A 16,929-nucleotide genomic window follows, 5' to 3' on the forward strand; every position below is an offset into this window, starting at 1 on the left:
CTGACAGGCTTCAGCTTATTTCATGGATGAAGGATTAAGTTTAAGCCTTCTTGATAAAGTCCATAAGCAATAGGTGAATTTTATTTGTTCTTTGAAATGATATTGAGGTGAACATTCATTTGAGTGGGACCTTTTTCGTGGTTAATTGGATAAAGGAAAGGTATTGTGGTTTGTTATATTTTTTCAGACACTTTCAGCAATAGGGCCACTTTATTTTTTTTAATTTATTTGTTATTGTTTTTTGCAATCTTGCTGTTTTCTTATTTATTAAAACTACAAACCATTAAAGTCTGAAATGGCCTATATCTGTACTCGACTGTACTGATTTTTACTCGACCAGTCTGAATTGGTCTGACTTTTACTTGATATTACTCGACCCCAGTCTGAACCATACTTGACTGTACTGAATCGTACTTGACCCTTATCTTTGCTGTTGAAAATAGCCTGAACTATTACTCGACCAGTCTGAAACAGTCTTGACCCATTCTCGACATGTACTCGACCTATTTTTCCAGTCTAAACCATACTTAACCAAAGGTCTGAACAATACTCGACCAGTCTGAACCATACTAGACCAAAAAACCTCTACTTTTTTAACTGTTAAAATAAATTTCTTTTTAACTGACATATATAACAACAGCCAACAAAATTTATAAAAGATTTTAACCTTATAAAAGAAATATACCTCTGATTATATTTAGGATAAAAAAAAAATATATTATATATAACTTATATCAAAAAGGGATAAAATTAAATAAATAAAATTGTTTTTTCTGATTAGTGGTAAAATATAAAGTATAACCTCTGCTTGGGGGCAAACTCATAAATAAGATCACACCTGGTCAGAGGTATTAAATTCTAAATAACATTGATTCAAAATTGCAACATCCTGTTTAAATCAAATAACAAGGCCTTTCGAATATACATGTATGTTCTAGATAAGTAATACACGAATTTAAGAAAATAGGGTTTTCTTTTTACCTGTAAAACACACATGTACTGAGGTAATTAGAACATATTAAAGTGCTTTATGTATCCATGTTAATTTGACAAAAAAATAGTTAAATTAATTGAAAATTTTTTTTACTGTTACTTTGGAATACATTTCCTTTTTTAAAAAGGTTATCAAGGATTGCTATGGAAATTCTATTATAATGATTATATTAAATGCTTGGTTTAATAAAACAAAACAATTAAGCTCTCATTTTTTTTTTAAATTATTAAGTTGTTTTATATACTATTTTATATATATCTTAATAAAAAAAAACAACATTCACTACATTATTACCTGAACTCAACTGACACCATAAATCTATACTAGGCTTAAGTTAATCATTGTTAATGGTGAAAATAGTCCAGTTACCATAAAATACTTACGAAATATTCATAAAACTTTGAATAATATTGAAAATATTAGTCACAAACACTTTTTTAGATTATTTGATCAGCTTGTTTTATTTGTATTTTAAGGTTGATATATATTATTATGTAAGTGTTGATTAATATTGTGTTGAAGTTATATTATGATTGATTATTGTGAAATTTTAATTTCAATACTGTATTGGATACATTTTTAATTTCAAGTTGTTGTTCAAATTTCATTTTTATTAAAAAAAATCCTAAATTGATAAAATTCTGTTGATAGATACAAAGAATAGGTCTAGTTTGGTTAAGACTTGGTCGAGTATGGTTCAGACTAGGTCGAGTATAGTTCAGACTAGGTCGAGTATGGTTCAGACTAGGTCGAGTACGGTTCAGACTAGGTCGAGTACAGTTCAGACTCCTGTAAAACGGTTAAGTACTGGTCAAGTACACATTCAGACTGTTAAGTATGGTTCAGACTACAGTCGAGTATTATCAAGTAAATCTCAGACGAATTCAGACTGGTCGAGTAAAAATCAGTACAGTCGAGTACAGATATAGGCCATTTCAGACTTTTAATGGTTTGTATATATATATAATATAATGCACAGGTAGATATATGTTTTAGACTTTTTCTCATATTTTTCATAAACAATATAAATAAGTTATTATAATTTTTGGCATTTGTTCTCTTTTAAATATGAATAAAAAAAAAAGACTTGAAAAAACACTGTATTCTCCTTTATTTTCTGAATAGGTACAAAATAACAGATTTGGTTGGTGAAATGGTCTACCTTGTGGATATGAAAGTCAAGATTTGCTTCAATGATCCAACACCATGTGACCTCCAAGATATCATAGTACTGAATACCAAATTACCAAAGATGGTGTGTCCATGGTTTAGTGGATATCCAAATCCAAGTATGCCACAACTGTTTCTATTGCATACTGAATATGTTTGAAAAATTGACACTGTTTAAGATTTCTGAATCCATACATGATCTGAACCTATTCTATTCATTTTAGAAAATGACTATATAAATTCATGAATAATAGATTGGTAGTATTTATGATATCAGATTAGACACTTTCAGGTTAAAGTAGTACAAATGTACCTCTCTCTTCCAGATTGGTCACTTAAAGAGTGGTATTTACACAATTCTTTTACACCAGGATCTAACTTAGACTCCTCTGCAGTTTCTTCCCTGATGGAGGCAACAGAAATAGGAGAATATCTACTCAGTCCTATGGTATTGAGAGATGACCCTATTGGAACATATGCTGCAGCCTATCTTGGTTGGAGTTCAGGTAGGTGTTTAAAAAACATAATTTCAAAAAGGAAAAGATATTGTAATCCATTTTTTATACCCCATTTATGGGCATTATGTTTTCTTGTCTGCATCCTTTCGTTTGTCCGTCCGTTCGTTCATCCCTTCGTCCGTCCGTTAGTCCCGCTTCAGGTTAAAGTTTTTGGTCGAGGTAGTTTTTGATGAAGTTGAAGTCCAATCAACTTGAAACTTAGTAAACATGTTCCTTATGATATGATCTTTCTAATTTTAATGCCAAATTAGAGATTTTATCCCATTTTCACGGTCCACTGAACATAGAAAATGATGGGGCATCCGTGTACTGGGGACACATTCTTGTTTTTTTCTCCCTTAATTTAAAATAAAAAAATATTACAAACTAATTGAATAATATCCTTCAGATGTACCTATACATCCAAATTTTGTGTTATTTCGTTATGGTAAATCTTTGTATTCTTGTTTTGGTGTAATACCACCATTGATTTTCCCCTATTAGTTCTTTGTTAAATTTGCACTTTTCATAAAAATGCAGGGGTGTGGAAATGCTATGCCCGACTCGCCCGACTCGTACATTTGAACAACCGGACAAGTAATTATTTTTGTCTTGGTTGCCCGTGGACAAGTAAAAAATATATACAAGACAAAGTTCAAATCCAACAAAAACATAAAATGAATTTCAAAACGTATAAAGATGTTTAATTTATGTAAAAGAAACTAATGTTCAGCAAGTAAAAACATCAATGTTCATGACGATAAATATTACATGATACCGGAAATAGACCGATTACCAAAATAAATAAAAATAAGTATGCAAACCCGAGTCGCGTAACATTGCATTGGCTTTGTCCATTGACCCGGGATCGTCGATTAGGTTTTATCCATCATTTACTGGAAGTGGAAGTGTCATTTCTTTAATTTTCTTTGTATCGAGATTCAGATAAATACTTAATAAAAAGCTGGGCAAGCAAGACAAAAAGAGTTATGAGTCGAGTAGAAAACCTTAAATGCAAATGGAGGACACAGAGTATTTAAAAAAAAACGGAAGCGAGAATTCAGACATCGTGGATATCAGATTGCCCCTGGCTATCTATGGAAATTCGGAAAATAAATTAAGTTTTTGTTTTATTTATAGATGAAAGGTCAACATTATTTGTTATCAAAGTGGTAAATAGAAGGGACGCTTTAATTGCCCATCAAGACAATAATAAATAAGAAAAAAACAAGTGTGTCAGTTGAGAAAAACACCACAAAATCAATAGTTTATCTATTAATTATTTAGTTTACATTTCTTCAATCACTGTCCGCAAATTTAGTAAATGTACCTACTGGCTACAATTTTATTCAAAAACTGCTGCAAAATTGTCCTTAACATGTCATTTCATTGGTTGGTTTGCTGTTGGGTTTCTGTCCCATTGATTTTAACCAATTTCCTACTTTCCTAATTTTTTACACATATACTATGTAAACAAATGGATTTCATTTTTTTGTGATGCACAACAGTGCTAAGTAAGAATCATATATTAGCTAACAAGAAATACTTCAATATTTATTGGGATCATCAGGGCAAGTAAATTTTTTTCCGGACAAGTAAAATTTTTAGTATTACTTGCCCAGGGACAAGTGCTCACAACAAATATTTCCACACCCCTGAAATGTGCAGAATTTATCATCGTTTCAAATAAAGAAATACTTGGCATGAGTAAAGTTTTATCCTGTCCAGTTCTATAGAAAAAAATTCACATAACATTTCATTGCATATAAGAAAATAACTATCATTGAAAGTTAACCAATCAAATTTCTCCCCTTATTTTATCTGTGTACAAGGTTTAGTCACCATGTAACCTCAAGATTACAAAATTTTCTATAGAAAACCCAAATAAAAAATAATGATGTTTTGAAATACTTTTTGAAGATATTTGTTTATGACACAGAAATGGTTTTACTCCAATAAAATGTAGGATTAATTACCTACAACTGTCAAATTCAAGGGAATATTTTTTTGGACCTACTTTCGTATACAACCGGATGTGACATACCATGATGTGGTGGTATTGCACCTTTCTCATTTTGCTAATGTACTTTGTCTATATGTCTTTTTGCGTTTCTTTGTAATATATTTGTTTGTTTTTATACTGATTAAGATTATAATAAGTTATTGACTGCTGTATCATAAGTTTCGACCACCTTTTATGTCTGTTTATTTTGTTCACACATTGTTGTCCATATAATGGAATTAAATGTGACTGTCGTACAAGCAAGAGGTTTAGTTCTTTATAAAACCTAGTAAAAATCCACTATTTTCTTAATTAAGAAAATTCATGTACTAAGTCAGGAATATGGCAGTTATAATCCATTCTTTTGATATGTTTAAGCTTTTGAATTTTACCATTTGATTGCAAACTTTCTGATTTGAATTTTCTGGGTTCAGTTTTTTGTTGTTTTACTTTTTTTATTCGCAACACATAGTATTTCAGATCTTGATATTTTACTTTTGAATTGTGTTATCCTTCTTATATATAGGGCTTCAGTGTTTTTGTATTTCATGTCAAAGTTCAAAAGTGGTCAGGAACTACAGTTAATATAAAATGCATCTTTTTAGAACAATAAATGCAAATTTTTGGGACAAATTAGGTAAAAATAACAGAAAAATCCACCAGCTCTAATAACTCAACATATGGACTATTTTGTGTTAAGGGCTGTTTTAGAAAAAAAAGTACCAGTGGATGTTTGACAGTCGGTGTTATTTTTTTCTATGAGCTGTTCCTTACATTTGATATCAAATTCTATTGATTGTAGTTTGTAGTTGAAATAGAATTCTATAAATTGGTGTTGTTTGCAAAAATACATTTGAGATCAAATTCTATTGATTGTAGTTTGTAGTTGAAATAGAATTCTATAAATTGGTGTTGTTTGCAAATATTGCACAATCTAGAAGGAAGGAGATATAAAAAAACCCATTCAAGACGTTTATTGTGATGGAGGAAATTTTACATATTACATCCTTTGAATTGGAGCCCATATCATCCAATTTTTGCACCAGAAGTGAAAAGCAAAATCAGTGTGCCATAACTGCAAATTTTATTATTCAACTGGATAATATAAATTTTTTTTTAAATTCTTTGTTTAAAGAGGGTATAAACTCAGTTATAAATAGTATAATTTTCATTTAGGCCCTACAATCAAATACATGTATACAGTTAACAATCATACATCAACATACAATATTTATAAATATATATATATAAAATGCATCTTTTTAGCATATCAGCACAGCAATGTTAAATATGCAAATTTGCAGAAACCAACTTTTGTTAATCCCTCGCTGGGATTTGTACTCATGTCATTGGTATATCATAGACAACACAATCTGCACTGTGTCCAGCACTCTAGACCACTCAGCCACTTAGACTAAACTTTAAAAAAAAAACAGCTCTCGGTGGCCAAAATTTGGAACCAATTCAATCTGAATTTGCTTATTTATTGATATTATGGTGTTTCACTTGTACAAACTTCTAGTTCTGCAACAAAAATCAGGTTTAATTAAAAAAAATCACATTGTAGTTACCATTTGCTTGTGGGTTGCATATCAGATTAGAGAGTATCAGTGTGTGACTGTGTGTTGAAAAATATATTGGACAAAATCTAGTAAAATGCCATCTCCTGTGTGTGAAAGATATGCCAGTAAAATTTCAAGTCTCCTCCAGATCTTTTTGCATGCATGTTTGAGTGAGAAAAAAAAACTTTTCCAGACCTCAAATTTATGTGTTTTGGTCAATCAGATCAAGCCAGACAAAATTATCAATGTTATTTTTGTCTCTGTATTTCACAAATATGGCATAGCTAAAGAATTTATAGAAATAGACAAATACCAGGATATCAGGATGTCAGACACTTCTCTGACAATAGGGTTTAACTTTTCCATTACAGGTTCTTATATATATATGAACAAAATTGAAAACAACATTCAAACCTATGATAGCGTTGGATAAAAACTGCAATTCTTATATGTTTGCATGTTAAACAAACTTCGTTGTAGACCTGGGGTCTAAATACGACACAAACATCATTTTCCTAAAGACCAAAAATGTGAAAAGTATATTTTAACAAAACTCAATTGACTGACAGGTCGAACAACGGATGTTCTAAAACCCTGCTGACTGCCATTGCTGATTGCCAAAAAAAAAAATGATCACCAGATGTAACATGGATCTTAATTATTAATTTAATACCAGACAGAAAACAATAAACTTGCGCAGAAGATGGTATACTGCAAACATGAGGTGCAAAATTGGTACACCATATCTGGATTTTGACAGTTAATGTCTTTTCTTATATTTGGAACTTGTTTGGCTGATGATTTTTAGAAATAATTAATACATGTAACATTCTCACATTAAAGCATCAATGTTCAAGAACAACATACATTATTCTTCCAGACTGTGCAGAGGCCCCTGTAACTCTCCTTCCAATGGACCAGTCTGTGATATCCTGTAATCTAGAGAGCACCTGTCGAGGATTGAGTTGTGCATTAGACATACCATTCATCAGTAAAACATTTGAATTCTATATGAGACTAGAGCAGTGCGACTACATGTTGAAAGTTGGAATTGAACGTCAACAATACGAAAGAACACTTAAAGGATATCAATGGGGAGAATGGACACACGTTGACCTGAATGGAGTTTTGAAAATGAGGTGATATATATTAAAACTTTTAAACCATTTATTTTAGGGTTTTTTAAGCTTCGGCTTATTAAAATTAGTTTAAACTTGCAGAATTAAGTTATTATATCCATAAAGGATGTGCATTTCATTGACCAAATTGATTGTTAATATTGACCATCAAAATAAGCACCTGACAAATAAATCCACTAATTGTGTAAATTCTGAAAGATATAATAAGAAAAATTGCAAGAAACAATTTGATTAGGCATGATAAAATCTAATATAAATATACCTTTCATGTCATTGTAATTTGTATGCAAAATTAATTGGATACCATAAGAACTCGCTTATAAGTCTGAAGTTTGGGAGTAAAATTCAGAGTCCTGAGAGTGGTACCAACTTTGGTTGTTTTGATATGCTGAATCTTAACATGTACTTAGATTTTTGATGATGGGCCCAGTTTTCAAATTGGTCCTAATCGGGGTCCAAAATTATTAACTTTGTTTGATTTCAACAAAAATTGAATGTATGGGGTACTTTAATATGATGAATCTAACCTTGTATAAAGTTTTTGGATTATTGGACCAGTTTTTAAATTGGCCCACATTGAGGTCAAAAGGGTCCAAAATTGAATTTGGGGGTTGATATCATCAAAAATTGAATTCTTTGAGTTCATTGATAAGCTGAATCTAACCATGTATTAAATTTTTGGATATTTGACCATAACAGGTAAATGTCCAATTTAAAATTTTTAAGTTCTTGTACCACATTCATACTGTGTCAGAAACCTATGCTGTGTCAAATATTTTTAATTCACAATCCAAATTCAGAGCTGTATCAAGCTTGAATATTGTGTCCATACTCTCCCCAACTGTTCATGGTTCGACTTCTGAGGTCGTATGAAGCCGCGCCCTGCAGAGCATTTTATTTTTTATGAATCAGGTTAATTATATTTTGTCAGTTTTGTTCTCCATGACTTGTATGCTGAGCCTGCATTCCTGATATCTATGAAGCTGAGTTTATGTTGGGAAGCTAACCAGCCATGTGGAACTGTTTACAATATCTTTGATAAAGTCAGACTACCAAAGAAAGTTTGTAACTGGGACAAGAAGTTCCTACAAAATGGTAAGTGTTCAGGAAAGTGGACAGGAAAGAAAATAGAAAAGGGAATGATATGTCAGTAATTTGGAAAAGGAAAGAAAAAAGAACAAAAAGTCTCACATATTTATTCTTTAAACTGAAATGATTTTAAAGTCACTGACATTGATGGGAATAAGTTATTGATGTCTTCCCATGTATGTTAGACATGTTTATATGTCTCTTCATTACTAAAATTTGTCAAAATAAAATTCACTTTACATAGGAATGAGACAAAATTTGGGAGAATTACTTATAATCATGTGTAATTGTGCATCTCAATATTTGATTTGATTATCAAACTTGCTTTTTGTCTTTCCCAAAATAAAATTAAAAAACATATTCAATTTATGTATTTCAGGGAATTTTGTCAATGCTAAATATTCTTCAGTTTACATACTGTAAATTCAGAAATTATTCCAAAAAATGCGACAGGGTTATAATCACATTAATTTAAACTCACATTTCGTAATTTTTAGCTCACCTGGCCTCGTCCGTCATCGTTGTTAACTTTTACAAAAATTTTCTCCTCTGAAACTACTGGGCCAAATTTAACCAAACTTGGCCACAATCATCATTGAGTTATCTAGTTTAAAAAATGTGTGGCGTGACCCAGCCAACCAACCAAGATGGCTGCCATGGCTAAAAATAGAACATAGGGGTAAAATGTAGATTTTGACTTATAACTCTGAAACCGAAGCATTTAGAGCAAATCTGACAAGGGGTTATATTGTTAACAAGTTAAGATCTAGCTGCCCTAAAATTATCAGACAAATTGGACAATCAGTTGTTGGGTTGCTGTCCCTGAATTGGCAATTTTAAGGAAATTTTGCAGTTTTTATGCCCCACCTACAATAGTAGAGGGGCATTATGTTTTCTGGTCTGTGCCTCCGTTCATCCGTCCGTCCGTCTGTGCCTCCGTTTGTCTGTCCGGTTAAAGTTTTTGGTCGAGGTAGTTTTTGATAAAACTGAAGTCCAATCAACTTGAAATTTAATACACATGTTCCCCATGATATGATCTTTCTAATTTTAATGCCAAATTATAGTTTTGACCCCAATTTTATGGTCCACTGAACATAGAAAATGATAGTGCAAAGTTCAGGTTAAAGTTTTTGGTCAAGGTAGTTTTTGATGAAGTTAAATTACATCAACTTGAAACTTAGTACACATGTTCCCTATGATATGATCTTTCTAATTTTAATTCCAAATTAAAGTTTTGACCCTAATTTCACGGTCCACTGAACATAGAAAATGATAGTCGGAGTGGGCATCCGTGTACTATGGACACATTCTTGTTAGCTCACCTGGCGTCTGTCGTCGTCGTCTGTCGTCGTCCATCGTTTACTTTTACAAAAATCTTCTCTGAAACTACTGGGCCAAATTTAACCAAATTTGGCCACAATCATCATTGGGGTATCTAGTTTAAAAAATGTGTCCGATGACCCCGCTTACCAACCAAGATGGCCGCCATGGCTAAAAATAGAACATGGGGGTAAAATGCAGTTTTTGGCTTATTACTCAAAAGCCAAAGCATTTAGAGCAAATCTGACATGGGGTAAAATTGTTTATCAGGTCAAGATCTATCTGCCCTGATATTTTCAGATGAATTGGACAACCCGTTGTTGGGTTGCTGCCCCTGAATTGGTAATTTTAGGGAAATTTTGCTGTTTTTGGTTATTATCTTGAAGATTATTATAGATAGAGATAAACTGTAAACAGCAATAATGTTCAGCAAAGTAAGATTTACAAATAAATTAGCATGACCAAAATGGTCAGTTGACCCCTTTAGGAGTTATTGCTCTTTATAGTCAATTTTTAACCATTTTTCGTAAATCTTAGTTATCTTTTACAAAAATCTTCTCCTCTGAAACAACTGGGCCAAATTCATCCAAACTTGGCCACAATCATGTTTGGGGTATCTAGTTTAAAAAAGGGTCTGATGACCTGGCCATCCAACACAAGATGGCTGATATGGCTAAAAATAGAACATGGGGGTAAAATGTAGTTTTTGGCTTATAACTCAAAAACGAAAGCATTTAGAGCAAATCTGACATGATGTAAAATTGTTTATCAGGTCAAGATCTATCTGCTCTGGAATTTTAAAATGGATCGGACAACCCGTTGTTGGGTTGCTGCCTCTGAATTGGTAATTTTAGGGAAATTTTGCTGTTTTTTGTTATTATCTTGAATATTATTATTGACCGCCTAAGGAGTTATTGTCTTTTATAGTCAATTTTTAACAATTTTCATAAAATTTGTTAATTTTTACTAACATTTTCCACTGAAACTACTGGGCCAAGTTCATTATAGATAGGAATAATTGTAAGCAGCAAGAATGTTCAATAAAGTAAGATGTACAAACACATCACCATCACCAAAACACAATTTTGTCATGAATCCATCTGGTTCCTTTGTTTCATATTCACATAGACCAAGGTGAGTGACACAGGCTCTTTAGAGCCTCTAGTTGGTTAATATCTTGAATATTATTATAGATAGAGATAAACTGTAAACAGCAATAATGATCAGCAAAGTAAGATCTACAAATAAGTCAACATGACCAAAATGGTCAGTTGACCCCTTAAGGAGTCATTGCCCTTAATAGTCAATTTTTTACCAATTTTTTGTAAATTTTTGTAATCTTTTACAAAAATCTTCTCCTCTGAAACTACTGGACCAAATTTAACCAAACTTGGCCACAATCATCATTGGGGTATCTAGTTTAAAAAATGTGTGGCATGACCCGGCCAACCAACCAAGATGGCCACCATGGCTAAAAATAAAACATAGGAGGTAAAATGTAGATTTTGACTTATAACTCTGAAACCGAAGCATTTAGAGCAAATCTGTGAAGGGGTTAAATTGTTAATCAAGTCAAGATCTAGCTGCCCTGAAATTTTCAGACAAATTGGACAATCGGTTGTTGGATTGCTGTCCCTGAATTGGCAATTTTAAGGAAATTTTGCAGTTTTTGGTTAATATCTTGAATATTATTGTAGAAAGAGATAAACTCTAAACAGCGTTAATGTTCAGCAAAGTAAGATCTACAAATAAATCAACATGGTGAAAATGGTCATTTGACCCCTTAAGGAGTTACAGCCCTTTACAGTCAATTTTTATCAATTTTAATAAATTTTGTAAATTTTTGTAAATTTTTAACAAAATATTTTCCTCTGTAACTAATGGGCCAAGTTCATCAAAGATGAAGATAATTGTAAGTAGCAAGAATGTTCAGTAAAGTAAGATCTACAAACACATCACCATCACCAAAACACAATTTTGTCATTAATTCATCTGTGTCTTTTGTTGAATATGCACATAGACCAAGGTGAGCGACACAGGCTCTTAAGAGCCTCTAGTTTTTTTTTAATTAAACAGGATTTTTCTCAATATTGCTAAATTTTAGCCTAAAATGACAAAATCGCAAAATTAAATGAACACAATAATTTTTGAATTGACAGTAATATGAATGTAACAGAATTACTTCACATCGTTTGCAGTTGTATGCCTGTATATTCATATATTCTGTTCAGATTGTGTTTATGCTGTCAGACTTAGAGCATTAAGTTGTTGTGCAACTAATTATGATAAACATCAGCAACTAGCTTAGATTGTGTTTTTGGATGTCCAATACAATGCTTATCTGTCATACTCTTTCTTCTGCTCATATTGGGAAGTTTGTCAACACAGGGTCTCAGAAAGTTTACATAATAATGGAATGAAACATATATAATTACTTCACTTCAAGTGTATTCAGGGATCTCACATGAACTTTAAAATGAGATGGGACATTTGGAGGCCAGATGTATTGGGGCTACTAAGGCCCCATTGAAGTGCAGGGGCAGCATTCTGTTAGACTTTGTTGTCTGTCCTAAAATGGATTGATTGGTATTTGAGAGACAAAAGACATTTCCTGAGATCATTTTTAGCTCTCCTGGCTTGAAGGTCCAAGTGAGCTTTTCTCATCACTTGGTTCAATAACTTCGATAACATGAAAATTTCAAGAAGCTGGATTCATATGACTTTGAACAATTACCTTATTATTAAACAAGGAAAACATGTTTGGTTTAGAAAAAAAAGGATATTAAATTAAAGGATAAGGAATATATATATAGAAGTTGGATAACTAGACACAAGAATATTTTATTTTAAGCTAAATTAAATGATAGTTTCTTTTATTGACTTTTAATTAGAATATCATTTTCTTGCAGACTTTTCACTAAATAAATATATGACTGACAAAGGTATTTCTACATTGGATGAACATCATGTGTCAGATATTCTACGCTTGACTGGTATCTCACAGTACATGAAGAGGACCCCATGTAGTAGGACTGCAACTCCTTACACTGGGGCTGATGGAAACAACTGGAAAAATGGTGAGAGATAGTACATTCCAGGGTCTGGAAATGGTCATATTTGCCAGTCATGTCCTAAGCTGAAAGCTATTTGTCCTCAATGAAAATTTGGGATTTAGGACAAATTTTATTTTTTTACAGAAATAATTTCAGTCTTTTCATTGAGATTAGGTTTCTAACTTACAATTTTGCACTTGTTTTCATTATAAAATTGCTTTCCAGTAATAAAACTGCCACTCAAGTATAGTTTGATAATCCTAATAAATATATCATGCCTCTGGGATATATTGTCTATATAGCTAATGTTCACTAATCACTTTTACCTGTGTTTTTAATTCACACAAGACAATGATCACAAGCTCCGAACTAAAATCGTAAAGAAATTAAAATTCCATGACAACAGTATTCATTATTCAATTTCTTTCCAGCAAAGACAATCAATAACTACGATTTGAAAATTAAAACTTAATTGGATTTACGTAGATTTTTTTTTCTGCTGTAACACATGTGCTTTATCTACTTTATAATACTCTGACATGAAATTGTCTTCAGCAGATAGGGCACTTAATTGTAAAATGATTTCATTCTTAATTAAACGAGTGCAACTAATATCTATTACATTCAAACACTTTCAAAGGTGATAAAATTTAAAACCCAGCTATTTCCTGTCATTTTGATAAACAAAACAAATCCCGGAAATGAAATGGGAATTACTTGTATTTCAGAATTGTAGCAAACTTTCGGGTTTTAATTTTGTCTAAAATCTTGTCTAAAATCTTGTCTAAAATTGAAAGAAACGTAAGGGATGGATGAGAAATTTACCATTTTGAGTCATTAAATATTAAATAATATAAATTCTAAATTGTTGCCTTCTCTAAACTCTTCTTGAATGCTTAAGTAAAGTGGTAAGAAAGTTCATGAAGTAAATGTGATGAAACAGCCAATACAAGTTTGTTGATACTATGAATCTAGTGATCATGTGATGAGGACAATTTGAAAAAGGGCACCATATTTAAGACATCTTAAAACGACAGAAATTGTGTTAAAAAATTTCCGGATCCTTGAACTGTAAATTGTACGAGTCTTGTTGAATTCTTTTAAGTAATGTCACATACAAAATTGAAAAACCTCAGGAATTTTTTTTTATACAACAGAATAACACAACCAAAAAAAATGATTTAGCAGAAAAAAGGAAACTTTTCTGTAATAAACCTTGATTTTTTTTCCTTTTCTGCTCTTGGATCTATTAGTAATGATAGCATATATAAATTAAGAAGATATATTTCCTGCTTTTGAATCAATATTCATGGTAATGATAGAATCTACCCCAAGTTGTTGAGGTGTGAAATGTTTATTTTAGACTGTAGGGAGCCTATCAGTTCTCTATTACCTTTGGGTAGTAATACCACATGTCACCTTGACTCATCATGTACAGCTGTTGATTGTTGTTTATTTTTAGATTGTGCCAATCCTGTTGGTTCTCTATTACCTTTGGGTAGTTATACCACATGTCACCTCGACTCATCGTGTACAGCTGTGGATTGTTGTGTGGATTCTACAAGCCTCGACCTGACCTTTAATGGATATGTTAGACTGGATCCATGTAACTACAAAATATTCATAGGACTGGAGGGTATTGATTTAGACTATACACTCATAGACTTTAGCTTTGGTACAGTGCAACATTATGCCATGAATGAAGTTTTTAATTTGGAGTAAGTATTGAAAATAGAAGTTGGTCACTAGCTTTTTTTTTACTGTACCAGACACAATGAGTAAATTTGTGTAATTAATAATTTAGTCTTGATCAACATTGCTATACCTGAATCATTTTAAACTTTTTGGGTACATGTATGTATTTTATATAAAAAAAGAAAAAAATTGTATCTGAAATTAAGACCTTTTTATGCCTATGATAGTAGAGGGACATTATGTTTTCTGGTCTGTGGCTCCGTTCGTGCGTCCATCCGTTCTTCCGTGCGTCGGTTCAGGTTAAAGTTTTTGGTCAAGGTAGTTTTTGATGAGGTCCAATCAACTTGAAACTTAGTACACTTGTTGCATATGATATGATCTTTCTAATTTTAAAGCCAAATTAGACTTTTGACCCAAATTTCACGGTCCACTGAACATAGAAAATGAAAGTGGGAGTTTCAGGTTAAAGTTTTTGATCAAGGTAGTTTTTGATGAAGCTGAAGTTCAATCAACTTGAAACTGAGTACACTTGTTGTTTATGATATGATCTTTCTAATTTTAAAGCCAAAGTAGACTTTTGACCCTAATTTCACGGTTCACTGAACATAGAAAATGAAAGTGGGAGTTTCAAGTTAAAATTTTTGGTCTAGGTAGTTTTTGATGAAATTGAAGTCCAATCAACTTGAAACTTAGTACAATATGTTCCCTATAGTATAATCTCTCTAATTTTAATGCCAAATTAGATAATTACCCAATTTCACGGTCCATGGAACATGGAAAAGGATAGTGCAAGTGGGGCATCCGTGTACTTTGGGCACATTCTTGTTTGATGTCAAAGTTTTATCATATATTTGTCAAGAGTATATTCAATCCAATCCATATCATATTTATTTTTTATTTCAGTTTTGTGGCAGATGATCTGACAGCAAATAAAGTATATGTAGTTTCTATAAATATATTAAAATGTCTAGAATCAGGAGGGGATGGTGAAATGTTTACCAATGAAAGAAATATTTACCCGCAGTGCTCACAAGAGCTTTGATCTTTTTTAATTTTTTATTTGTGTGAGATGATCTAACAGCAGATATAGTATATGCTATTTTTATGAATATAACAGCATGTCTAGAATTAGGAGGGGTGTATGAAGTGTTAACCAAAGAAAGCAATCTCTGTAGGGCTTCCAAAACGGTCATATATTCCGGACATTTGTATAATGTCCGGTAAAAGTCCAGCTGGGCAAAGCATGAAACGGTCATATACATTTTAGTTTTCAAGGCTTTTTCTGTCATTTTAACATAATTCACGATCTTTTTGACCCAACCTTTTGCCTTTAACATCCACACATTTCAGGTCATAAAAGTGACATGATGATTAATTACTATCAAAACAACCCCTACTTCAATACTTTCTAATTTTAATCAAGGCTAATTAGTTAACGTTGTTGGACAGGTGATATCTTCCTGTTCAGGTGACAGGTAAACTATGTTCAGTACCGGACATCGTATAAATTGATCGGTCTATTCACACTTATTTTCTTACATTTCAGCAGTTTGTAGCTTATTGATTTAGTCCAAAAGATTAAAATTATAAGAAATTAGTTTATCTACATGATTTGATGAAAAATTTTAAAAGGTTTAAACGAAAAATCATCAGAACTACGTTGAATGAACTAGAACATGTGTGTGCATGTGCAAAGGTGGGAAATTTAATTATGCATCCTTTATTTCTTTAAAATGCTAAAATTATCATTGATACCTGTATCTAAACGTTCATTTCAAGTATTTTGTTGAGGAAATAACGTGGAAAGAGCTTCTTCACTCAATCATGCTTTGTAAAGTACACGGATTTTACGTATCCGTTTATGGTCCATGTTTTACTATTGTCAAGTCAACATCCGGTTTTAGAAAAACGTGATTTTAAAAACGAAAATAAAGTTTTTGACATGTCATTTTACACAAATAAAGAGTCTATGGCAGATATGAGCATGCTGGTGTGCACACTTTGAATGATGTACTGCCAATTTAACAGTTTACATCCAAACATCAAATTCATATCAAAGTAAAGTTTAAAATAGTTTTTTAATCTAATGTCATTATCATTGGAATGGCCATCTGATTACCATAATTGCCTTTTGTGACTTAGTCTTAAGGGATTAAAATCGGAATCAGATATTAAATGTCCGGCTGGCTCAAATGTTTATTCTCTACCCACAGTGCTCACAAGATCTTTGATTTTTTCTAATATCAATTTTGTGGTAGATGATCTAACAGCAGATAGAGTTAATGTTGGTACTATGAAAATATCAGTATGTCTAGAATCTGAAAGGGCGTGTGAAGTGTTTACCAATGAAAGTAATCTTTACCTTCAGTGCTCACAAGAGCTTTGATTTTTTCTAATTTCAGTTTTGT

General features: G+C 32.0%; 1 protein-coding gene across 1 annotated transcript; it reads left to right on the forward strand.

Annotated features, from left to right (window-relative positions):
* Positions 1 to 2,505: 2,505 nt before the first annotated feature.
* Positions 2,506 to 8,876, forward strand: LOC143056123 (uncharacterized). Its single transcript, XM_076229208.1, has 4 exons — positions 2,506 to 2,670; positions 7,106 to 7,364; positions 8,296 to 8,459; positions 8,833 to 8,876. The coding sequence occupies exons 1-4, from the start codon at positions 2,571 to 2,573 to the stop codon at positions 8,874 to 8,876; spliced, it is 567 nt and encodes a 188-aa protein (XP_076085323.1). The 5' UTR covers positions 2,506 to 2,570.
* Positions 8,877 to 16,929: the final 8,053 nt, after the last annotated feature.

This window comes from Mytilus galloprovincialis, chromosome 13 (genome assembly GCF_965363235.1).
Source record: "Mytilus galloprovincialis chromosome 13, xbMytGall1.hap1.1, whole genome shotgun sequence".
NCBI classification, from domain to species: domain Eukaryota; kingdom Metazoa; phylum Mollusca; class Bivalvia; order Mytilida; family Mytilidae; genus Mytilus; species Mytilus galloprovincialis.